General features: G+C 39.4%; 1 protein-coding gene and 1 long non-coding RNA gene across 4 annotated transcripts in view; one reads left to right on the top strand and one right to left on the bottom strand.

The window, feature by feature from the left end:
• Nucleotides 1–24,604, top strand: part of mgll (monoglyceride lipase) — a 37,652-nt gene extending 13,048 nt beyond the window's left edge. For both annotated transcript variants that reach the window (XM_029435084.1, XM_029435083.1), the window contains exons 3-8: nt 808–914; nt 4,633–4,769; nt 14,523–14,633; nt 15,142–15,231; nt 17,141–17,356; nt 18,455–24,604. In XM_029435084.1, coding sequence (XP_029290944.1) covers nt 808–914; nt 4,633–4,769; nt 14,523–14,633; nt 15,142–15,231; nt 17,141–17,356; nt 18,455–18,586 — 793 coding nt within the window. In that variant the 3' untranslated portion in view covers nt 18,587–24,604. The remainder of the gene's footprint in view (nt 1–807; nt 915–4,632; nt 4,770–14,522; nt 14,634–15,141; nt 15,232–17,140; nt 17,357–18,454) is intronic.
• LOC115010506 (uncharacterized) lies at nt 8,737–26,768 on the bottom strand. Of its 2 annotated transcripts, XR_003832483.1 has the most exons (4): nt 26,643–26,768; nt 19,274–19,370; nt 17,098–17,269; nt 8,737–8,800 (listed from the first exon to the last, which is right to left on the bottom strand). It is a non-coding gene; the product is annotated as an uncharacterized LOC115010506 (long non-coding RNA). The 2 variants fall into 2 exon arrangements; XR_003832482.1 differs by lacking the exon at nt 8,737–8,800 and having other exon boundaries at nt 16,842–17,269.
• Nucleotides 26,769–27,065: the final 297 nt, after the last annotated feature.

Below are 27,065 nucleotides of genomic sequence, written 5' to 3'. Positions count from 1 at the left end.
TTAGTATTTGAAAAATATATTGATCGTCACTTTAATTTTTGGCTTCTGTTTCTTGATACTCCAAAGCCAGCTTAGTTTATGTTTTTACCTCGGAAGAGATAGTAATGTGATTGTTAATTACATTTCAATTGAAACCGCAGCCAACATGCAAAATACAGAAATATAGCATGTCTTCATGTGCAGGGTTGGGACAAACATTGGGCTGCTGAACATAAAACACAACCCCTAAAAGTGCTTCTTATACCAAGTCATTTATGTGAAATTGAAATTCCAGTACAAGTTATGCATAATTTCCTCATCAATTTATTTTGTGTATTAATGGGTCGTGTTGTTTTTTACTGGATTCCTTCAGTGTTTGCTTTGAGTCAGGAAGGAAGGGGTGTGTTGAGACAGATATACAGACAGAGGGATGATAGCTGCTATCTACGAAAACATTATTTTCTTCTATCATCTCAGTCTCTCTCTCACGCACACACACACACACACACACACACACACACACACACACACACACACACACACACACACACACACACACACACACACACACACGTAGTCAAAGCAATGATGTACAGAGATAGATTAAAATTTTACCTGAAAAGAAACACACACAATCCCAAATCCTGTACTGAAGGAATACAATCTTCAAGATTAAGTTCAACCAGAAAACTTTGATATCTTCCTTGGAGAAAAATGTAAACATTTGCTGTTTGTTTGTAAATGTGCGTGAGAGATAGAAAGAAAGAGAAAAGGATGCCAAGTGTAGGTCTGACTTTGTGATTTAACTCCTTCCTCTTTTCTTGTCAGGGCCCTGGTGTTTATTGTCCACGGGGCCGGGGAGCATTGTGGGCCGTATGATGAGATCGCACAGAGACTGAAGGAATTGTCCATGCTGGTATTTGCACACGACCACGGTGAGTCACAAACACACACATAACATCACATTAACAGGCTCACACCTACACTCACGGTAGTTCAAACACAGAATACCTTGTGTGTAGCTTCAAAGAAAGCCCTGATTATTACGGTCCTTGTTAATTGTTGCAAGAACGAAGCCTGTTAGGGAAAATTAATTGGGCACGCTGGTAAATTGCTCTATTGTTCTGACGTAATGCCTGTGTGTGTGGTAGTGTGTAGGTGGTGCACTTTTTATGAACTGTCAAGGAAATCCTCACAAATCTTGTTGTGGTTTGGCCACTCATTGGTTTGTGGACTACCGTGCTGAAGCCTCGAGTTTGGCATGTTGGCTGTCGCCATCTTGTTTTTTATTGGGACCGGAAATGACCATATTAGGACGTGAGCATAGAGCTGGGAGGAAAGAGACCTGCTTAGTTACCAGCTAACGCTATGTCACAACCGTTCAAGATGCAGTCACGAAACTTTACAGATGCTTAGTTGAGGTCAAAAGGGGAGCAAAGGAGCCCCCCCCACCCACAAAGGTGCTCTTAGGCAATACTGTTTGGTGATAACTGGTCCTAGCTACAGCAGGAATGCGCTGCAAAAAGAGCAGCATGTGTGCTCAGTAAAGTCAACGAGAGAGAGAGAGAGAGAGAGAGAGAGAGAGAGAGAGAGAGAGAGAGAGAGAGAGAGAGAGAGAGAGAGAGAGAGAGTGTATCTGACCGACTGATATTTACAGAGTTAGACATCTCATAAAGAGCTTGCAGAGATGATAAGAAAGAGATTGAATGGTGAGGATGACTGAGGCTGCTCACTCTCACACTCCTAAATGGAAAATACTGAACTAAAAGTCCCTGTAGTTTTTCCATCTATCTATAGCTCTCTTAACACACACACACACACACGCACACGCACACACACACACACACACACACACACACACACACACACACACACACACACACACACACACACCGCCTCGGGCTGTGTGTGTTCAGCAGTTGAGATCTTTCACTTATTCTTCCTCTGTCACACTTTCTACTGTCTCGAATGTATTTATTTCTAATTATAGGACTTTGAGCTTATTTATTCACAGCCTGCACAGACTGGAGGTTTGTTCCATCTGTCACACTGCAGCTACTTACCAGAGAACAACCTCCAAAAATGGCTTGGTGGCTGGTTAATTAAATCAAAATTTAACAGCAAAATATGAAGCATTTGGTAAAATATTCCGAATGAATTTGTTTGTGAGAGGCACAGATAACAGTAGACAGGACCTGCATGATGCTGTTTGGTGATGCTCAAAGGATGTTTGTCCTCTCATTACATTATAGGAAAAATAATGGAACTTTGACAGTTATTTGAAAAAAAAATAGTTTTTACAACAACTCCAGCTGAATTATCCAGAGGCCATTATTGAGAAAGATATGTTTGTTTTGTGTTTGATTGAGTTTATTTCAGAAATATGAAACATTTTAAACAATGAGATGACATTGCACACACCATAAAACAGCCATCATTTGTACAATTATAAACAAGAAGCACTCAACACAAAGTTTGTCAGCATCCCCTAGCACAGTGGTCTTCACTATTTTTTTACATGAGAGCCACATTGATAAGACAAAGTCAATAGGAGATCCACTTTTACCGCAAAGTATGAAAAGCTACATCCAGTCATAAAAAGCACGTATGCTTATTAATCTGTCATCCCACCCAAAACATACAATATGCAATGCAGCCAACCAATGCATTCATTAAAAGTAGGATTATCTTAATACTGGGATGATGTTGTCAAACTCTGCAAACAATATTTCTGCTGAAGCCAAAAAGCAGTGTTTCACAATGTTTGAGTCTGAGAAGGTTTTTTTGCCCGAGCCAAACTCCGTGCAATCTCAAAAGATGCCTCAGTTAATCGTTCAGCTGTATTAGTTGTCAAAGCTGCTCTATCTTTTTACTAATTTCTCTTCCAGGTGCGTAAGTTTCGTTGAATTTTGGATGCGTTGTTTGGAAATGCCGCTCCAAATGACTTCTCTTGAAATTCTGGCTGTGTCTCCCGTAAAAATCAATTGTGCATTTTTTTCTACTGTATCAGCCCACTTGTAATGTAATTAGGACACAAAATGGATCTAATTCCTGCAGCAGTTAAGATGAGTCATCTGGGCTGGCTTTGTATTATAATCAACTCTGAAATCCAATTAACTCATTACCAGGAAAAACGTTCATATCAGGGCTGCTGTTCGCATGTTGCAGCTCTTCCAGGCGAACAGCAGTGGATCTGCTCATGTGTGAATATCTGTGTGTGCTCGAGAGTAATACCAAAAGATGTGGATTCAGTAGAGTGTGAGGTCATTGATCTGACGGGAGAGGGGATATAGTGTGCATCGATCTGAGGTTTGCAGCGCTCCATCGCTCGCCGCTGCCGTGATTGGCCATTGATTTCCACGCGTTAGTATTGACGAGAAGAAAAAGCATATAGCGCGAAGACATCCTTGTGTATACCGTGCACATACACAGCATTTATAAACACACACACACACACACTTAAGATTGCAGAGCGAGACCGAGAATGTGTGAGCTGCACAATGTTTAGGAGCTCAGCGGTGTTATTGGTTCAATGGTTACCATGGCAACCCGCCTCACCTCTCAGCCACTGCTGCAGAAAGCTCAGAAGACGCACACAATCTATGTATGCATACCCACATACATATTATTATTTAGCCTCCTCTCCGTCTGTCAGTCAAATTTCTCTCCTGTCTTTGTCTCCTCTTGTCTGTCTCTCCTCACCCCTCCTCCTCCACTCATGCCTTCCCTCCTTTTTATCTCAACTTTTCATTCGTCTTTTCTTTCCACTCAGCTGTGTCTTCTTTTCACTTCCTCATTTTTCTTCTTCTCCTTCCTCTTGTCATCCTGTTATCTTCCTACCCCATCTTTCTTCCCTCCATCACACACTTTCCTGTCCCTTTCTTCTTCCTCTCGTACATGCCAGTTCCCTTTTATTGATAATTCCTCTGAGCATTCCCCTTTTAATCTGTATCATGAATAATATTATAGTCAGGGAGTGGAGAAGAGTTTGTTGTCTTTCAGCAATAAACACATTTAAATTCTTTATTGTCATATATATTCAGTCACATATGTGAGGCTAAAAATCCCAGTCCGTCAGGTAGAAATGCAGTTGTTGGTGAGATATATTTACGTAATTTACACTTCGAATCATGACTTGGATAATTGAATAATGAATGTACATACAGAATATCAATGAATGCAGATTTCCCCTGTAGAGCAGAGCTTATCAGTGTTTTGTGTAATGCAGCCAACAAATGGAAATAATTACAAACTAAAAATTCATCTGGAGTTCAACTTTAGGAAAGCTTCTCTGATAAAGTGCCTCATCCTTCTCTTATATTCCTAGACTAGTTTCAGCCAATCCAAACAAAGATTTCAAAAATGCGTAAAAATGTCTGTCTATTTAATTTTAAGAAGTAAGGTATTCATTTGTGTATGCGTCTGCTTTATTGTTTACTCTCTGTGTTGTCTTTTTTTTATGTATATCTCACCTGTGACAAAAACTTGTTTTGACATGATTGTTGAAGCCATGAATAACCTTTCTTCTTTTGCCACAAAAATTATTATTTTCTCCTTTGGAGATATTAAAAAGGTCTTTAAAATCATAAAATATCTTATAGCAGTACCACTTACCTCACACCAGTCTCTTCTTCTTCCCTGTTTCCTACACAGTTGGCCATGGTCAGAGTGAAGGAGAAAGGATGAACATCAAAGACTTCCAGGTTTACGTCAGAGACTCTCTGCAGCACGTTGACCTGATGAAGTCCCGCCACCCAGAACTGCCTATCTTCATCGTGGGTCACTCCATGGTAGGAAACTTTCCATGCAGTATTTTGCTGTTAAACTGTGGGTCAGTCTTTGGGTTATAATTTATTTTAATGACATAATTATATTTTTAAAAAATAGCTCCGAGGATTGGGAAACTCTCGCTGACGTCGATGTTTGTTTCTCTGTTTTGTTTGCTGGGAAATTACGTAATACTGTTTCAGAGCTGCTGGTAAAGTGTGCTTGACACAAACAGAGATAGAGACAGCTGCATGAAATTAAAGGGCAAGCTCTTAAAAATGCCAAAAAAAGATGAGAGTTTTTCTGCGAAACGTGACATTTAAATGAATGAAATGGAACACGCTCTTCTTTCAATATGAAGTGGTTTTATGTCCCAAATGAGTCCGCCATGAAAAACCAGAGTACATGGTGTTCTGCATGAAATCTGACCGTTGAATAACAATAGAATCAGGTTGTTTTAAAATTGCAGACACTGTATGATGCAGTAAAATACTTTGACACCGTTCTTTTAATGATATTTGGTTTGATCCTAGCACCAGATACATTATTTCTATATGATGAACAAATTCCACCTTCCACCTGCAGGAAAACAGTTCAGGGTAGGTTTGCCTAGTAAACTCACCTTTTACACAGTGACACGGATTCTGCACAGCCTGCAGCTGCTGCTGGTCACTGAAAACCTCCAAATGAGCAGTTACAGTTCAGAGACCTGCTAAAGGGCAGTGTGTGAGGATTTGTTGACAGAGAAGAGACAGTGTGCTCACTTTACCCTGTCATACCTGGAATCTAGGTCATGTTTCATGATGTTCTTCTGACCCTCCTCTGTGTCGGTCCCTGGGTTCACCTTCACCTTGAAAAATGGTCAATAAAGCAGTCGGTGTCCTAATATTTGAAAGTTTTCTTCAGTGAAAGTAAAGTAGGGCTGAAACTAAGGATTATTTTCACTATCCATGAATCCGTCAGTTATTTTTCAATTATTTAACTGATTATTTTACATTACATTTTGCGAACTACGCTTTCTGGTAGATCATCAATAACACTCTAATGCAGGGGAGTCTAACTCATTTTAGTTCAGGGGCCATATGCAGCACAATTTGATCTCAAGTGGGCCGGACCAGTAAAATCACAGCATTATAACCTATAAATAAAGACAACTCCCCATGTCCCCCTTCGTTTTAGTGCAAATAAGTACAAGTACATTCTGAAAATGTTCAAATTTTATCTTTTTATTTTTATATAATTTTACCTGAGATTTCTTAAGAAAAAAAGGAACAATTTCAACAAATCAAATCAAATTTATTTATATAGCCCAATATCACAAAATATACATCTGTCTCAGTGTGCTTTACAGACTGTACAGGATACGACACCCTCTGTCCTTAGACCCTCGCATCGCACAAGGAAAAACTTCCTAAAAGAAACTCCATAATTAAAGGGGAAAAAATGTAAGAAACCGCAGGGAGAGACTGAGGAGGGATCCCTCTCCCAGGACGGACAGACGTGCAATAGATGTCGTGTGTACAGGATAAGCAACATAGTACACATACAACATTTGACAGAAATTATGTTGTGTTGAAAAAAAGAGAAAGTTTGGATGAATCCAGGAAAATGTCAAAAAGGCTTCTCGGTGTCCAGCAGGACCAGGGCAGCAGGCGCAGCCACGATTCCTGATCCTGACGTAAACTTTATCAGTGGCAACCTGCCACATGAGAGACACAGAAACTCCGGGGATCATACCCCGGATGATGAGTTAGTAACATACATTTACATAAATGCATACAGAGGATGGGAGAGGGAGGGGAGGAGAGAGGAAGAGAAGAAGGAGAGCAGGGAGTTGTCCCCCGGCAGTCTAAGCCTATAGCAGCATAACTAGGACCTGATCCAAGGCAAACCTGAGCCAGCCCTAACTATAAGCTTTATCAAAAAGGAAAGTCTTTAGCCTGCTCTTAAATGTGGAGAGGGTGTCTGCCTCCCGAACACAAACTGGAAGCTGGTTCTACTGGAGAGGAGCTTGATAGCCGAAGACTCTGGCTCCCATTGTACTCTTAGAGACTCTAGGAACTACAAGTAACCCTGCAGTCTGGGAGCGCAATGCTCTAGTTGGTTTATAAGGTACTATGAGATCTTTAAGATATGCTGGAGCCTGACCATTAATTGCTTTGTAAGTCAGGAGAAGGATTTTGAATTCTATTCTGTATTTTACCGGGAGCCAGTGCAGAGCAGCTAATACAGGAGTAATATGATCCCGTTTCCTAGTTCTTGTCAATATACGTGCCGCTGCATTTTGGATCAACTGAAGAGTCTTAAGCGACTTTTTGGGACAAACTGATTACAATGAGTTGCCTGATTAAACAGTTTACAATAGTATTAGTTAACATTTACACATGTGCATTACAACTTACAGATCAGTGTATCTACAAAGGCACAACACATTTTGTCACAGGTATCTGGAACAGTATTTTACTTTATGATCAAAACAACACATTTTTACACTTTGCAAAGTCATCCCGCAGGCCGGATTGGACCCTCTGGCTTGCCGGTTTTGGCCCCCGGGCCACATGCTTGACACCCCTGCTCTAATGTAACTCTGTTAAATATGAAGAAACAGCCAGCAGCTGGTTAGCTTAGCTTAGCATAGAGACTGGAAACAGACCTCACTCAAAAATTGACCTTTCTGTCCGCTAGGCTAGCTGTTTCCAGTCTTTGTGCTATGGTAAGCTAACAGGCTGTTCGCTGTGGGTGTGTATTTAATGTACAGACATGAGAGTGATATCAATCTTTTCATCTAACTCTTTGGCAAAAAGCGGTAATCGTATTTCCCAAAATGTCTAACTTTTGCTTTAAATATTTTCCCACAGCCCAATTAATTACATGTTTTTTCCATCCAACAGTCAAAGAGTCAAAGATATTCGAGATAAAAAACAGACAAATGAACCAAATCCTCATATATGAGAAGCAAGTGTGTGGCATTAAAAATGTATCGATTTATTAAATTGGTTGCAACTTATCTCTGATCGAACAACAACAGCCAGCAGCGACTGTTGTCATCACAGTGAGGTTGCCAGGCAACCGGCACTATAGCCAGAGGCACTCAGCATAGAAGTACTGTCGTCCTTTAAGAAACACAAATTGTTGTTTTTATATTCAGTTATTATGTGGATGTTGAACTTTGGAGCGAGCCAGGCTAACTGTTTCCTGCCTTGATGCTAAGCTAAGCTAATCGCCTCTGTACTCGAGTTGTTTTGTACAGTGAACATGTTTTAACATAGAACATGCAAAACAGTTGCAAATGCAAAAAAAAACAATATATTTATTTATATGTTGTTCCTTGCTTCCTAACAACTGAATTCAATTTAGTTAGAATTGTGTTAAATTCAATGCATATGGCATCAACAAGTCTTTGACAAGTCTTTAATGTGGCTTTCTGAAATCTGCAGACCAGAATTCTTACTGATAAAAAATTACATAACACCTGGACACAAAAGGCATCAAGGCCGGCCAGTGAACTATTTTTATCAGTTTATTCAGTTTTTCATAGCGCTGCATTCAACATCACAGCCTCTCACTGTTGTGCTCAGTGACCCACTAACTGTTAGTACAGCTAACAGAACACATACAGTGTTGATGAGTTATATAATAAATGATTACTGTCCGTGTTTGTAGTTCCAATCAATTTGTACTCCCATGAACTCGCTCGCGTCGGATGAACAAGCAGTTCAGATCCTGCAGAACGCACAAATGTTTTCAGTTTAACATCTCATGTTGTAAAAGGAAGATGCTTACTTCACTGTCGCAGAGCATGAAACATGACCTTCTTTAAACAGGAAAACATCGACAATATTTCAGGCCAGCCAAACATACCCAGTTTTTAGTCTTTTAGCTCACAGCTGGAAGACTCTTTTCAAGCAGGGAACACAGAGGATAAATGCAAATTCATTACCGAACTGTTCCGCCACGAAGCGTGTGGAGCCTTGTTATCTCGCAGCACAGCAGTGATTCAGTGGGCTTGTTGGATTCAACTGAAAAAATTGTTTTTTACAGAAGATATGACGCGCTGTAAAGGAAGGGAATGAGGAAAAACGTTAGAAAATATATATCTTTACATGTTCGAGACATTGCGCTTAACTTGAAGGAAACCCTTGTTATACATTATAGGTTTATACGTCAAGTATCTTTATTAACACTTTAGCTCAGTGAGTAAGTGATTTATCAGAACAACTTATGGTATACTGTAGGTACTCCCTCAGCAAAACACTAGCTTTGTCTTTATAGCTTGTTTTTTTATGCATCAGGACGACCCCCTCCATGTGCTGTTCCATCACTTACCTGTTTGGAAAAAGATCTGCAGAGCATCTGGAACAATTTCCGTTTCTTAACAGCTCGTCATTCACTGGAGGAATTCATGATCTTGCAATCCTAAGAATAAAGGATTTTCTCTTTTTCGCAAATCCCCACAAAAATGTGCAAACTGAAAGAGTACCAATTTTACCCTTCACCTAATGATTTTTGCATGAAAATCATCTGTCAGAAGCACTTTTCCAAGCTGAGGTCAAATAAAAACCAAGCCTCTGTCTTCAGTGAAGGACTTTTGTTAAACTTGATATAAAGAGTAGAAGAATCCTTTAATTATGACTTATAGTTTCAGATCTTTACATTACATTACAGTTCATTTAGCTGACGCTTTTGTCCAAAGCGACGTACAAAAAGTGCAAACAATCATGGGGACCTGATGGCTTATAAAGTGAGAGATCCATTACGTTTCATTAATGACTTTATTGTCTTTCTTATCTGAAAGTGAGAAAATGGCTTTATCACATTGTTTTATGATCTGTGTGCATATGAAGCTGTTTGCTAGAACAGCGTCTCTTTTTATAATATAAATGTCTTTTTTTGTGGATCCAATGCTCCAATCCCATGTTCGGCATTGGATTAAATATTGTTTTCTGCTATTGAGTCTTTAAATTGTGTGTTTTACATGAAACTGTCTTCCATATTCAACCTCATCACTTGGGCTTTTAGACGCTTTAAACAACACTCCATTTAATTTGTACGTCTGTTTTTGCATCCTTTTATGGCTCGTGATCTACTGTCCAGCAGCACTGTATTTATATAAAGACTCAAAACAATCTGAGGTTGTAGGAGCGCAGACTTAAATAGTTTTGTGTAAATTAAACTGTGGGATCTCAGATGGGGGCTGAGCATCTGTTTAGACATCAGAGACTGTAAATATTAAGGCAGAGCGGACTGACGTCACAGCAGCGCCTCTCGCCTTTTTTCTCCCCCCCCCCATCTTTTCTCAGCCCCTGTTCCCCCTTTTCTCTCTGGTATTTCCTTCCTTCTGTTCGTTCCTGTAACTGCGTCATTTCATCAGATGTTTGTTCTGTGCTGTCATGTAAGCAAGTCCACCTGTCCTACCATCTCCTACTTTCATTTCCTGTCTTCTCTTTCCTCCCCAGTACTTCTTTTCATTTGTTTGATTTGATAACATTTTCTCATTATGTTTCTCCTCCCTGTCCTCCCTTTTTCATAGCCTTTCTTCCTTTTATATTCTCCTTTCCTTGGAAACAAATAAAACCCAGACCTTATAGTTTGGGAAACCAAACCCAATTCAATTGCTGTGTCGCTGTGTTTTTACAGGCCTCATTTCCCAGCTTCCCAGTGTTGTGGCTCCTCATCCTGTTTCTATTATCGTGTTCCTCTGCTTGCATTAATCTTGTTTAACGGGGCCGGGATGACGCAAAAACTACAAGACCATGTGGATACACCCTGTGGATTCTACAGTATGTGCAGAGCTGCAACGATAACATCCTGAGGAGACAGCGGAGCAGTTAGCAGCCACAGTGTGGATTAAGTAAAGAACACACATCACCGGCCTTTAAAGACGTGGTTAACGTTGTAAATTGAAACTAAACCAAAACTAAACAAAATTACTTGATTTTGTTCAAGCAACAAATCTACATGGTAAGGTTTAGAAAAAGATCAGGGTTTGTCCTAAAAATTGTTACGTACAATTACGTATGATAGTAACCCTTTTGTGTGTGTTTCTTTGTCCAACTCATCCACCCCAAACTCCTACCTTCGCGGACTTTTGAGGAAACGATTATAAATGTTTTTGCGACACGTCAAAAACAAAAGTAATCCGGGAAAAAAATATATTTCCCTCCAAACGTTATTGTCAATTCAGTTTTGTTGTATGAGAACGTAATTTTCAGGAGACCATGCACCTGCAACACTGCCAGTAGTTTATCAAAGAGTTCACGCTCAGGTTAAATGTATCAGCAGTCATGAGTTAGATTCCTGATGAAAATTGAAAGACAAAAACAAATACATACTCTTATATGTGGGGAAGATAGGTGTAGATTTAAATGGGCTTCTTCAACATTTTTGTGTTATTTTTAGCCAGGCTTCTGGCATGACTAATGTCGGTCTGTCAGTGAAATATCTGAACAACTACGTGATGGATTGGCATGAAATTATGTAAAGACATTCAAGGTGGCCAGAGGATGAATCTTAATGACTGTGGTGATCCTTTGACTTTTCCTCTAGTTACATAATCAGTTCAAATTATTAAAGTATCCAATATTGATGCTACAAATGACAGAGAAACTGCATTGTGGTATTGTTAGCAGGAAGTAGTTTACAATACATTGACTATGTAGAGTGGATACATTTTTAAGTAACACTCAAAAAAGGCAAACAGTAAATATATTGCACTATATAGTTAATAGGAAGTTATTTCAGACTCAACTTATACCTGCTAAACATCAGCATGTTAGCATCTTGACGTTGGCGCCTAGCTCAAAGTACCGTTGTGTCTAAGTAAAGCCTCACAAAGCCGCTAGAATGACTGTAAACTTTTCTGAAATAATTTTCTCCCTAGAATAAGGGAATAATTACAGTTTATACATTTGAAAGCTCTGCCAGCTGAAGAATGGGTTTATCATTTCCAGAGAAGAATCACAGTTCACATCACAAAACATCTGGACGAGGGAATAACAATGGGAATTGATTAAAACCGACAAAATAAATTACAGTTACATAATTTGTAGCTTCTGTGTCTGATACACAACACTGACTATTTCATAATTATCTCTGCATCTTCTTTGTTTAAGCAGTGTGTTGGAGCAGTTTGCTGGTGTTGTATCAGCTCATGGGAATGCTGACAAATGCCCTCAGCTCTGGCTCCTTCTCACTCTTCCTCATCTCTCTCCTTCTCCATTAGTATTTCTGGCCGAGGCTCATTTGTCCTACTTCCCTCGTGCCAGACTTTTATGTAATGGTTCGTCACTGTTTAGGGCTTTCGATGTATTTGTTCAGCTTGTCAACCCTCCATCTCTCTCGGTATCTCTTACTCGTACAGTTTCTTCTTACACTAAACCACGTTTCTCTTTTTTGTTTCATATTGTGCCATTTTTTTGTGTCTAAACTCGTCACTCTTTGTTTACTTTGTGCTGAATAGTTAGATCTGTATAGTCCATATAATGTCAGTATGTTAGCTCCTCAGGGAATTTTTGACAGTTCGAGTCCACCCACTATTAGCATACAATACAAGCATTCATCGTCTCAACCAAAGTTCAGCGAGAGAAAGTGTAAGAAGGCCTTTAATCAGCTTCTTAAAGGGCTTCTCTGTCCCAGTCTTCCCTATTCACACTTATCTCTCTCCATCATTGGAGCCCGCTAGACAAAATGTACAGTACGTGGTTGTGCCCAGAATGGGCTTTTGTACCAAATTACAGTGTCATCTTGTTATGTTTAACGAGAAATTTCAGCCCTTAATAGGGCAATTTTTCTGTGAGTCCGGGTATTTACACATGGATAGTGTGAGCTCAAGTGTCTTTGAGTACGTGTTGAAATGTGTGTGTTAAGGAGAAACATGCCTCTTTTTGCAGTCATATGCAGTGAGTGAGAGAGAAAGTGAGATTTTCTGGTGGGAAATGTTTTATCTTTTGGTGCCTCTTTTTGTGAAGTGAGCCTGTCATTGGCCCCAGCCTGATGAATATTCAAACAAGTGACAAAGAACGCTCAATAAACAAAGTTGAAGCCAATTAGTCTCCAGAGAGAGAAAGAGAGACAGATTCACCCATTCAAAATCAGTGTGTGTGTGTGTGTGTGTTGTGTGTGTGTGTGTGTGTGTGTGTGTGTGTGTATGTGTGTGTGTGTGTGTCACCCACACAGACACTTGCACTTGTTGAGTAGTGAAACCACGACGTGAAGTGAACCGCGGCAAATCGATTTGAGTCTTGGCCGCCACAGAGTTGCTAATTATCGTAGCCCCAACATCACAGCATTTAAATCACAATCCCGAATGTCAGCCTGAGTTCCAAGGTGTGGCCCTGTGCTGCTGTTTCGCTGCAGCTACACAGTGCACGCTGTGTCCTAAGGGCCGTGGGTTCACATTTGAATTTATCTCACAGTCTGTGTAGAGCAGAAGCAACAAAAGAGCGGGGTGGAAATTCACGCCCTGTCTAAACAAAAGACAGATTGTTTTATGTTCGTCTTGACCTCGGAGGAGTTTTCCCACTGCTCGTCGCATCAGAACCTCTCACCTACTTTGCTTTGACACTCCCTGTCTTTTTATTACCGGCCGAAGAAGGAGCTTCGATCATGTTCCCTTCACTGAAACATCCTCTTTCTTCCATTTTTAAACTCTTCAACTTGTTTAATTAAATACATTCTACCTCTATCTTACCTTTTTTTTATTATAATAATTGTTATTGTATAATTGTATTGTATAATAATCTTGGTAATTCTCCATCTGGAACGCTTTATTCCTCACCAGTGGCCCTTTGAAGATCTAGAAAGTCAAACAGATTTGACCTAATTTCAAGCTGCTCTGTCCAAGTGTCAAATAAATTCCTATCGTGTAATATTGAACAAAAACAAAACAAAAATCATGCAACTTTGTTATATGAACTATTTAATTTAACTGAAAGGCTGCCTTCTGCAACACTGTTTCACACAGAAACCAATGAAAAGGCTGATTTCAGGTCACATGACTGTCAGTTCGAGCAGCTGATACTCACTTTGGTCACCACACAGAAGAAACAACAATGGACAGCAAATCGCTTGGGACATGGATCCACTGAAAATAAATCTTCATGATCGAGTCTTTTCTAGATTTGTAGATCAACACATAATTCTTGAGTTCTGTTTATTAAAACATGAAGGAGTTGTTGGTCTGATGAAAATAAGTTACTTTTGTCTGTCCTGTAGGAAAAAGTGTTTAGTTGGAAATGTTTGCTCAAACATAACCAAGTTGTCAGCATAATGTTCTTCACAGCGTACTGTATGTTCAATAGCTTCAAACATATTCTACATGCACTGTAATGAACGATATTATTTTGTTTGTGGCACATGGCATATATTGTATTTATTCCTTGTATTAATTTGTATAAAGTATTCAAGTTGATTCCCAAATCAAAAGGCTTAAAAGTTATAGCCGTACTGCAACTATATTTTGTATGTACATGTAGCTACATACTTCTGAGACATTATACCAGCCCCTAACAAAAACATATTATAAACTCAAACTGGCAAACACTCTGAAAACTAAACTCTAACTAAATCAAAATTCAATTGAAAATCAAACTCAAAACTGTTATCAGCTTACAACCTCGATCCTTCTGCATTGGAAATCCATTTAAAAAGAAACATCACACCTTTAAAAATATATATTAAATTGATCAAAACACAAGTTTTAAACACCTGAATTAGAAAAAATCGATTTAATTCACTTAATTTACAAAAATAAATATTCTTTGCCTTTTCCTACTCAGGGCGGTGCTATCTCCATTCTGACGGCCTGTGAGAGGCCCAGAGATTTTTCTGGAGTGGTTCTGATAGCTCCGATGGTCCAGATGAACCCAGACTCAGCCACACCGTTCAAGGTAACCACACAACTATCGTCCACACATTCTCGCCACTGCTCTTCACTTTTGCTCTCTTCTCTCCTTCATATCGGAGTCATACTATTCAGTCAAGTACTCAGTTAACCCAGGAGTCATTCGTCTTTCTCCACTCAGCCCTGCTGTGGGTGACGACTTTAATATCAACTACTTTTATTGTGTATGTTTCAAAGGCAAGAAGCTGTGTAAGTGCCACACATTAGCTGTCTCTTACTGTATCCCACACATTACATGTGTGTCAAAATCTGCATGGGAGGAGAAGTGTTTTTATTTTTATTTGCATGTATTAAGAAATGAAGCAATGTGTTTTTTAAATCCTGCACTAACTTAAACATACAGTAAAACACACTGCATGCAAACACTCACTCTATCTCTTTGTAATGCTTGTCAGAGGGCGAGAAAATAAAATCGAGAAAGATAGAAACATTCATCAGGGAAGTGTTGACGTGTGAAAATATACTGAAATGCTCTGTGTGTTTTGTTGTTGTAGGTTTTTATGGCGAAGGTCCTCAACCACTTGCTGCCCAGCCTCACTCTGGGCTCCATCGACTCCAAATGGGTCTCACGGGACAAGAAGCAGGTGAGAGACGCATGTTGGTGTGTGTTTTTGTTGGAGAGCTGTATTGTTTTCTGTGATTGGAATATCAGGTATGGCCGTCGCAGAAAATAGATTTTACAAGGTCTCGAGGGGAAAACTTGCATGTGTGTTTTATGTGTTCGTGTGAAGTCAAGCAACAAATTCAGTTGACAATCCCAGGAGGAAAGCACACCCCACAATACATCATTCAAATTCTTTCCATTTGCGTGTGTGTGTGTGTGTGTGTGTGTGTGTGTGTGTGTGTGTGTGTGTGTGTGTGTGTGTGTGTGTGTGTGTGTGTGTGTGTGTGTGTGTATAACCTTGGGTGTTTTGTATTGTGTTATTTGTAATGGTAAAAACAGGTGCATGTACGGTGTCACCTACAGGACAAGAAGACAAAATAGCTTGGTGCGGTCTGTGTGTACTTTGAATTAACCTTAAGGGTGACAAAACACACATGCAAGCACATCTACACACCACCTCTGTTTGCACGTATACTTTTTGCTACTGTTGTCTGTAAGTATTAGCTCACCAAACCCGGCCTTTGAGAACAGTCTGTAGTAACAATAGAATCCCACATCCTGCTGCTTCAGCTTCCTACTGTCTGTTGGAGGAAGTAAACCTACATGAGTCATGTACTTTGAAGATGTTTTTTCAGGGACATTGAAGGGGGAAAAAAGTTGAAGGTTGAAAAGAAAAAAAATGCGCTTTTGCAAAACGTTGCAAAACCTTTGCTAGAAAACATTTTTTATTTAGGGTCACGGCTATGACAGCTACTGTAGCTTGGGAAATATCGATATGGGGCACTGAATTTGATGAATTTACCGTTTATCAGACCACAAATGACATCATGACAAACGCGTACATGATTGGGCTTTATCGTGCTATAATTATTTACCCCACAGTGTTTTCTGTTATATGCTTTGGGATACGAGCGACAGTGGAAAGATCCACCTTGTTACATTACTGAATATGAGACCATTCTGTGCAGCTAAAATCAGCTCCACCTCGACTTATGCATACATAAGGATATAATGTGCAACATCATCTAACCGAGCCACCGGGATGCTCAACCAGACGTTTTATGACATAAATCATATATAAATAAACAAATAATATGGCCTGATACAAAAACAATAAATCATTAACATTTTTACGAGAAACTTCTCAGCCTTCACTCTACATAGTTACTGTAACTTTACCTTTGTGGGATTATTAGTCTAGAAACAAGTTTAAATATTATTTGTATGTAATGTAATTTAAACCTTTTGTGATATGATGTTATCTCAGTTAAGGAGAAATGATTTCACATTTAAGGCTCAGTGTTTCTGAGTGTCTCTGACTCGTGTTGTGTCACATCTCGACTTACAGTCATTCATTATTCAAAGCAGCAGCACATGTGGCCTGAGAGTGGGCCATCAGCTGTGTTTACATAATAAAATGAATAGAAATGTGTGTGTGTGTGTGTGTGTGTGTGTGTGTGTGTGTGTGTGTGTGTGTGTGTGTGTGTGTGTGTGTGTGGGACTTATGCAAGAGCACAAATGGAATTTGAAAGTATTAATGTTTAATGTAGGAAAAACAGTGTGTCCTCTAATTTTTCTTTCCATAAAAGACCCTCATCCATTTATTTATGACCCCTTACTGCAATTTGCCAACTCTCATAGTTTTCCCAAGAGTCTTCTTATATTCATGTTCCTATTTTTTTCCCTGGAGGCACGTATACTCTTGACTTTTTTCCATATTAGGATTAAACTATAAAGTTTATTGTGTTTGTCAAATATTGATTGCATTAAGGGATAAATGACACATCAGAATCAGCCCTGCACCAAAGGCATAATAATAATAATAGTGATAAGATTGAGTATCGACCTCTTTGCTCCATAACTCTTTTCCTTTCTCTCTCTCCTGCCAGGTGGAGGCGTATGATGCCGATGAGCTGAACTTCCACGGCGGCATGCGGGTGTCGTTCGCCATGCAGCTGATGGGGGCGGCGGCGCGCATCGAGAGGGAGATCCCGTCCATCAGTTGGCCCTTCCTGCTCCTGCACGGCGACATGGACAAGCTGTGCGACATTAGAGGCTCCAAGATGATGCACGAGAATGCTGCAAGCTCAGACAAGATAATCAAGGTGGGGATGGGTTTTTCACAGTACATTTTAAGTAAATGATTTTGGAAATGTTTAATTTAATCTTATTTTTCTTTATTTAAAATTGTGATTTGTCAAAAAAAAATGAAATCATCACATTGAGACAAACGATACAAACATTTGTTACATAGAGGATCCGAACATTAGGGAATAATGCTTCACACAGCTGCCTTCTGACATTTTAAATAGGGCAGTGGTTGTATTGGAGGTTTCTACAGTTTGAAGGCAAAACTAATTTGGTTTTGTGACAGAAGCACATTGTTCCTCTTTGCAGAAGGATGTGTGTTTGTGAAGAAGGAAGTTCTCACACTTTTTTTAAATCACATGAGGGACTAAACATAACTGGAATGAAAAGAGGCCGGTTGCACAAAACACGAGAAAAGTTTTCTGCTGAAGTATGACACTGAAGCGTTAAATTCTCTTTAGCTTAGGGATCTACTTAAGATGTTGCTCAGAAGCTAAGTTAAAACGGTAAGGCATTTACTGCATTGAAAGAGATTTTACAGCGGTAAAAGAGAGAAAGAGATTGTTCTGGCCAAAAAAGAGATTACAGGAAGGAATCCAACAAAACTGGTTAGAATAACTTTAATGTTTAACTTTAAGTTAACTCAAGCTTACTTGAAGTAGCTGTTAAATGGATGTCAGTGAAAGAAATTCTATGTAAACAAGTTTACTATAGTGTAAAATCAATTGCTCGTCCATCGGTTGTATGCGTCGGGATGCGTTCATTTTCCTCATTTACTCCCTTGAACTTGGCCATGTTGCAGGTAAGAGAGTCAGAAGTACCTTAAGTTGTGTTCCTTGCTTTGGTTGCTAATGTCTTTTGTGCAACAATTAAACTAACTTTAAGGAATTCCTTAAGTATAAGACCAAGATAAGGAGAAAACATCAAATAATATAGTGAACCTGATCTTGGACGATTTAAGGAAGATCTTAACTTAATGTTAATTGTACAACTGGCCCCTATGATTTTGTTTGGTGTTCTCCAAATGTCCCTTTTCAGCTCAGATGAACCAGTTTTGAACAGCTTCCTTGTTACGTGCATTCCATCTCTCTGACACTCTCATTGCTCCTGTCCAGGTCTTCGAGGGGGCCTACCACGCCCTTCATCACGACCTCCCAGAGGTGGCCGAGTCCACGCTGAAGGAGCTGACCAGCTGGATCATGGAGCGCCTCCCCGCTGCGACATCGCCGCAACCGCAAGGATCCTAGAATCAGGACTTTGACAACCCGCTCAGCGCTCCAAGGCAACTGCCAACATCGTCCCAAGAGGCATAACAACACTGCTACTACACGTTTGAGCACATTATTTTCTCTGACGTTTCCTGAAGTTTCCTCCTCACTTATACACATAAGCCAGATCTTTTTAAGAAGTAAGGACAAATGTAATGTGATCTGCACAAGCACATTTACCTTTAATATCAGACATCTCAGAAAGCATCCGCAAGCTCTCTTCATAATCTTCTCTGCCTCCCTCTCGATCGCACTTTTCACAAATGACCTAAAATACCACTTTTGACACTTATAGAGTCAGTCGGTAATTTATACTGTAAGCACATGTGACTGTGTATATATTACAAACCCTCTCTTCTCCTCACTTCCTCCGTATGTCCCTTTTCTTTGGTCCGAAGACAGATGCTAGGCGCTGATACATTAATGGTGTAATCTATCTAATCTAAATCCAGAGCCCTAAAGTCTAGTTTTAAATCTAGTTGTAATAATTTAACATGTTGTTTTATAAATGACGTGAATTGGGTGATGGATGCCGGCAACATATCTCAAGTCTTTTTTTCCCCTCTTATAAAGTGATATTTTATTTATTTTCCTATTATATCCTAAAGATTAGTTTGCCATCCCCTCCATTTACTGACTAAGTTACCAATGGACACAAAGACTTACCATTCATAGTTCTTGTTTCAGTGAGTTTAGCTCAAGGTGTAGGAGCATGAAGAGGATGCAGATTAACCAGGTGAAGCTGTTCCGTCTCTCGCTCTCTCTACAGATACAGAATTAGAGGGAGAGGGCAAAGTTCAAAAAGTCCCCGCTCTATGTGACCTTTGACCTTTTAAGGTCACAGTTGATTTCCCTGTTAGGGTCTTTCTCTGCAGCTATAACTTCATTACGTTCAGACCAGCTGCAGAACGAAAGGGAGCCATCGCTCTGTTACTGTGGACAAAAGAGGAGATCTCCTCTGCTCACACAGCATCTGTCATTTCCAAATCAAGTAATGTGGATGTGTGCATTTCTTGCATGGGTTGCCTCAGTGGGAATCCAACCCCTCAGAACAATGACGTATTTATAATGCTTCTGGGAAAGCAGGATGTTCTTCAAAATGGATTCCAGACGCGGAGGGACAGAAAGGGATATTACTGACAATTCAACATCTGGCTTCAAAAACACCTGAACACCACAGCAATCTAGTATATACATACATTTATGTTTTCAAATTGAAATTCATCTGATTTAAATGAAATGTTATGGATATTTACTCACTACAGTTAAAATCTCTACACATGATTGGCACTTAATAGACAACTTTTATTTAAATCTGACTACTAAAAGGCCATTACAAAAAAGGAATGAGTGTATCTCCAGAATATTATTCCTGGCAGTGTGGAAAAGGCTTTGAAGCAGCTTTTATACCCTAATGTTGGATTTAAAAAAACATATAGAAAATGTAATTGATTTGATTTTAAAATTCAAAGAATCTAAATAATCAAAGAGATAGATTGTATGCCTGCTAGCTAACAATAGGAATAGTGTGGCTTGGGTTTCCTCTAATCCCATCTACAGTAAGAGTAGCTAAAGCTGTGGTCAAGCTAACATCTCCCCTTTTCTTTTCTATGTTCCCAAAGTGTAAATCTGTCACTTTTTCAAAATGTTTGCAGCATTGTGCAGTACTTGAAGTCAACCCTGGCCTCAAATAGGTTTTCAACAAAACCATAGCAATAATGTCACAGTAGCCTTTATTCTCGGTAGCCGTTAATTGTAAGCTAAACAGACACACATTGAGCTCATTATTATATATTTCAGGTAGACTGTTATTAGCAGGTATTGCTACATGCTAAGATTTTCCTCCTATACATCCTGCATGAGAACGTTTCAGCAGCAGGAGTCGAGAGTTTTAAAGTTGCACGTGTTTGTCCGCACCCAGATTTTTTGGCAATTCAGACACAACAAGCATCTGTTGACTTCCGACATCATGCATGTCTTGTAGAGAATACATCTCGTGTGCAGTTCGACCCCCCTCACTCCTTCTTTTTAGAATGTTTTCTTTTTTCCTCTATCACACCGAGTTCAAAGGGACTCATGCAGAGAGTGTAGGGGAGGCTCGGTGCAGTATCCACGCTGAGCATCACTCACGTGTAACCACGGCAGCAGGCCAGCGACAAGGTAGAATTTTCTTTCCGTTTTACATGTGTAGTAACCACGGTGATCACTACAAGACTGATGCAATGAGATGAATTTCTGGCTTCGTGCCTGCTCTGTCTCTTTTTCTCTCCTAACTTTCTATTTCCTCTCCCTGTCTCACCCCGTGTCACCACCTTTTTTTTGTTGCTGTGGTGATCAGCGCTCTTTGTTCTGTCCATCACAGAGCTCCTTGTTCTGCTGCGAATTCAAACATCTTGTACTGTCAGTCACCAATACTGCTCCTAGTGGCCAACTGTCAGATCAGCAACAGGTTACATTACATTTGTTTTGTTTTTCAGCTGGCTTTTTTTCGGACTCTTTAAACGTGGGACATATTACTTAACCTGCCACTGACTCAGCTAAACTTAATGCTGTATCAAAGCCACTCAATTACTTTTGGTTTTGACTTTTTTTTTTTAATTGCTCTCATGCTGGCATGTCCTGCAAACACTTACCAGCTATGATGTGTTTTGCAATGCTTCTCTTTATTGCCTCTGATGTGGTATTGAAACCACGAAGTTGCAATGGAAAATGAGGGATCAATGAATTGGGATCAGGAGAATTGAGAGCAGGAAAAGTAAGGGGAGTTTATAGTCTACATTTTCTATGCACGTTTGAGTGCTTTGCAGTTTAGGGGATAATAACAGGGTAAAATGCATCATAAAAAAAGAGAAAAGGATAATAAAAAAGAAAAGTGAACAATAGAAGGGCGTTCAGGATGTGAATGCCTCATCTTATCCATCTTCTCTGGCTTTAGAAGCCAGAACAAAATGTCAGGTTGCATTGCCATGGCTGCAGACATAGATTGAGATGTAATGTATTCATCGGTCCCGTGGGAGTCCGACCCTTAACCTCAACCTCATATCAAAAGCACTTCAAACACAATCTGCTTCTGATTGAGCAGCAGCAGGCGCAGCACACACAAAGGCTGCTCAGTCCCAGTTGTATTCACACTGGTAATAGCACCCCTGCTGCACAATGGATGCTATGTAACAGAGCATTCAAAAAGCTCTACCTGTCAGACTACACGAGTGCATATTACGGCTATCGTTAGCTATGAGGGCGGAGAGAGATGGAGAGAGAGGAGAAGAGAGTAACCATGGTAACACATTTTTTGTTTTGTTTTTCTGTGGAATCACCCAGTGAGAAATGTTTATTTTTTAATGGTGCAGGATGGAAAGCAGACGCTGCTGCGCTTTCAGAGCCGCTTGTCCATTTCGCTGCTCTGAGGATTCCCTTTTGTGCGAGCGTTGAGATAAGAGAGCAAATAATTAGCGTCATCAGCTCGCAGTGAATAATAAGAGCAGCACACACTCACTGAATTCAATTCAGACAGGTCTGCTGTTTGTACTGACATCACACTATTTACATTTTTGTGTATTTTTACCCCCATCAATCCTTTGGTCTTGATTAAAAAGTGGTAGAGGTTTGTCATACTGAGAAATAGCCATGTACAGATGCATTGCTCTGTTAATATGTAATAATTCACTCGACTGTTAATATCTCTTTTATTTAGGACAGAAGTTATATGTTAGGGAGAGAACATAACTAAGGAAGGAAACTACTGATTGGGCTGCGGCTTTTCTGACACCGAAGTTCAGTTGGCCTGTCTGTTTGTGAATAGGGCCGTTTTGTTTTTTTATCTCGACTTTATGACTGTTTTCTAAGAAAAGAGCTGTTATACGTGCCGGAGGACTAAGGGGCACAGGCCAATCTTTCTGTAGCTTTATGAGATCAGAGTGCACTGGAAGGATTCAGTGCATGAACGAAGTCTAGCGTCAGTGCTCAAGTGGACAGCAAGAGTTTAAGCGGTCTTCTCCAAAATGCTGTAAATGCATGAAAAAATAAGTTCATCACCATATCTGTAAAGTAGAAATGATCCAGGCTGTTAAGGTGTCATCATATCCTCCCATGAGAACTTAAATTACACTCTAGTCTATAAAAGTGTGTTGATATTGCATTTTGGAACAAAAACCTTCATTCAAATCTTGCTGGATTTATGTACAATGTTTATTTCCAGTGGTCAGACTGCTTGATTACTGAACATAATTGTAATACACTGTAATAATAGCATAGCATTGCTAACAGCACTTGATGGAAAAACAAAAATCAAGACTTCGATGTATTTGACAAATCTTTTATTTATCTTGTTTAGAGTATTTATAGGAATTCATTTTATGCATAGGCTACTATATATTGATTACACATCATGACAAGGCACTTTTTTATACCATAAACAAGTCATATTATGTCATTTTTACTGTTGATGATCAGCTACATGAAGCTCCATAATACTTTTTGAGATGGAAACCGTTTAAAGGTTGTATGTATGTACAGTCCGTAATCCCAAAAATGTATAACAATATTTCTGATATGATTTTGCAGAGAGTATTTTACTACTGTGTGTTGAAGTCGGCGTTGTGTTGAGTCTTTTTGCCGTTTGCCATACATGTTTAATCTGATATTAAAATGTTTTTTGATTTGTAACAAGATCTTAACAACAGGGTGTTAATGCTACAGGTTTGGGAAAATATTGTACTTCTTTCCCAAATTAGTTTTTCAGGAACTTTCACTTTAATCTTGAAGTACCTCCTCTTTTAAAAAAACACTTAAATGAAATGGACCTGAGTGGGAGACTTAATGCAGCTCTCTGCATTCATCAAACCTTCTGCTACATCTCCGATCAAAGACAATTTGGTCAAAACATGTTTCAGGACTAAATTGCATGTATCAGGTTTTTATTCCAACAGCAAAAATAAGCATTCCACACAATTAAAATATTTTTTATGGGAAAATTTAATGCAAGTCTATTTTTGGATTGTGGTCTAGTTGTGTATGTGCCTTATTACCGTGACGATCGTGTATCTGAACGTGTTTGTGCATTTGTGTGTGTTGATCAATCGATGAACTGTACAGAGCTGCGATAAGCAGATCAGACTCTCTGTTACTTCACTTTTTGTGGTTGTCACATCTGTTTCTGTCTCAGTAATTGTGTCTCTCTGCTCTTCTCCTTCCTGTCTGTCTCTTTCTATTTATGTCTGTCGGTGTGAATTTGAGTCTTTCAGTAGAGGCTGAGATACAGCTCACATTATGAAAAAACACAGGTTGCTTTAATGACTGGTGTCCAACAGAAAACAGGAAGCTCTGTCCATCACATGATCGTAACACAAAGATTTGTAATACAACAAGGTCCAAGCAACAACTATACAATAACGTAGCACTAAATATCTGGCAGAACTGGAGAAACTTTAACATGCTTTGTCATTATTTGTACTTTGCAGTAACTCTGCACTTCTGTCAGATGGCACAATATCCATGAACAAACAAATACTTCTGGCCATAGTTACTTACTGACAAAGATCTATATTTAAATAGTCTCTAAAGAAGCTGTGGCGGAAAATTCAGATATGTGATGTAAGAAGTAGGAAGATGAAGTGTGAATTGTAGTTTCATTATTGGGTCTTCCTTGTGTGTTGCTTTTTTTTCTAAATACTGTTTGACACTTTATTTGAATAGCCCAGTGCTGATACTCTACTCTCAACTCTACTTGTTGTTCTCTACTTCTCTAAAGCCAGTATAAAAACTTTAATTTTACTCACATATTCATATATTGAACATAGTCAGAATCCTACACCTTTCCCTGATACATCTTAGGCCCTTCACAATAAGTTGAGTATCGGCATCAGACAATTGAATTAAAGTGTCACAAAATATTGTATATAAAATGTAATAAAGTATTTCTGAATCACTGAAAGTCACACCTGATACTACAATGTTCATACTCTCTTACAGAATAAACTATACATCTGTTTAACTGTGCAGCCTGACTGGAATACTTTCACAGCGTCTCTTCATTATGGGTTCAGTGTGGCGGTAAATGTTGTCCTTTATCAGAAAGAGTGTGAGAAACTTTTTGTGTGGTTCTGACCTGTTATTGTGTTTTCACCCTAATTCCAAGCAAATATTTTAAGTAGTCATTATTTATAAAGTTAGAAGAAACTTTTATTACTGGAATACTTTTTGGGACCAATCCTTGGATGCAGACCAGATACTCAATGATTCACCTCCGTCTGCAGGTAACATGGAGTTTGATAAGTGGTTATGACAGGTCAGTGTATCCGTCGACCAGGTTTCTGTTCTGTTTCATGTGCGAAACTTAAGAACAATGCAGGATAACCAGTGGGGAATGAAGTATTCAGATCCTTTATTTAAGTACAAGTGCTAATACCACACTGAAAATACTCCTCTGCAAGTAAAAGTACTGTATTCAGAACATTACTTAAGTGGAAATATTTAGGTAATATCAGCTACATTTTAAAGTATGAAAAGTCGTTGTACAGTAAAATGTTCCCCGTCAGTGTTTTACTATTATATTGTTTGTAAGATTAATAGTTATGCTGCATTATTGTGTGAGGAGCATTTTATGGCTGTAGATGTTTACGGTTGTGCTCATGTTTACCCCTTTATATAACCTAATACTTTTGGCTAGTTTAATCTATGGCAACACATCATATTCTATAAGATCATCATGTTTGTAGTGTCTCTGTCCTGTGGGAACCACATATCTCTAAAAAGTATTTTCATGAGCTCAGAACAACAGCCATGTTTTCAGGGTTGAGAAGCATTTTCAAGGGGCTTTAGGGGTTTTACGTAGTTTATTCAAGTTAATACGTAGGAGATTATTCTCGATACATAAAGGAACACATCATCCTTCAGCTTGTTTGATATAGTGGAGTAGAAGTATAAAGAAGCACAAAAGGGAAATACTCAAGGAAAGTACCTCAAGTTTGTACCTAAATACCATACTAAGTATGTAAATGTACTTAGCTACATTCAACTACTGAGGATAACAATTACCCAGATGGTGCAAATAGTTTCAGCAGTTGATTTAGGAAGATTAAAAAACAGACATCAGCCAGTAGGTGGTGCTATCGCATCATAAAAATTAATCGAAGCCTCTGGTGTATGAATGTAGTGTTAGAGCTGTGTTTCGATATCAGTGCACACACACACACACACACACACACACACACACAGAGAGACACACACACACACACACGCACACGCACACACGCAAGGCATCAATGAACCAAGGATTTGGCTGAAGATTCAAAATACAGATTTCTATTCAATATTTTATTTGTTTTTTGGACTCTGACTTTTCAATCTCAGGGCATGAATTTTCCCTGACCTTACTCTTGTACAAACAAGAGGTCATGGTGTAATAAAATCTCGCTATACTTACCCCCAACCCATTTTGAGCATTAGCAGTACAGTTTCCAAAGCCGACACACATGATCCACTGTATGTATATTTTGTGGGGTTTTCCTCCATCAACAATCATGTAACTCAGTCGAAACAGTGCTTTTTTCATCATTTAAGATTATTTCTTGAGTCATTACTGCTTTTGTTTGACTCCATACTTTGAAAAGTGACCGATGAGGTAGAGCAAGGATGACATGCAACACGGTTCACAAGCCGGGAGACCCGTTTCACTGCAAGCATATGGTGCAGTCCTCATCATCACTCCTCCCCCTCGTACAATCCTCATGTCAACACCTGATAACGACTAAAGATAAAATTGGCTGTATGTCAGCAGCCAAAGACGGAGACGTTTGGAAAGGACAGAATTTAAAACACAAACAGTATATACACACACATCCACATACAGTACACACTAACTGTCTCCCTGCACTCTTCTCTGCCCCATGTTCTCTCTCCTTCCCCCTCTTTCTCTGAAAATGTAGGCTAGCAGCTCTCTTTGAGACATTTTTAGAATTTACTGGAACCACATTAACAGGATGGCACTTCTAGGAAAGCCAAGACCAAAGTCCCGACTGTACATGTGAATATTCACCTGTCACTTTCAGTAGAGGTTGTACTGCCACTTGTTCATGTTCCTGTGGGAAATACTTCCACAGAAAACGGCACTCCCATGAGGGATACGCAGGCATGAGTCTTATTGTGGGCCAACTCACATACAAGCACATACAGCGGTGACTAAGGGAGAACAGTGAGGTTCACAAGCTAATTGATATCAGCCGTGTAATCAACCTCCATCATATACCCCGTGAGACCGAGAAATGTCATACTGATGATGTGGTTCATTTTGAGGAGCTTGATCTTTTTTGAAAGGAACACAGCTTGGATTTTGTTGCACACTCTGAGTAAACATCTTTAAACAAGAAATCTTTTAAGAATGTTTTATTTCCAAAGTGTATTCTCCCAGCAGAGGGAGTCTGGAGGTCTGTTTTCCTCCGTGTTTGTCGAAAACAAAAAC

This window comes from Cottoperca gobio, chromosome 7, assembly GCF_900634415.1.
Source record: "Cottoperca gobio chromosome 7, fCotGob3.1, whole genome shotgun sequence".
Classification (NCBI taxonomy): Eukaryota; Metazoa; Chordata; class Actinopteri; order Perciformes; family Bovichtidae; genus Cottoperca; species Cottoperca gobio.
Note: the sequence above shows the minus strand (reverse complement) of the source record. Positions and strands in the feature narration are given on the sequence as shown.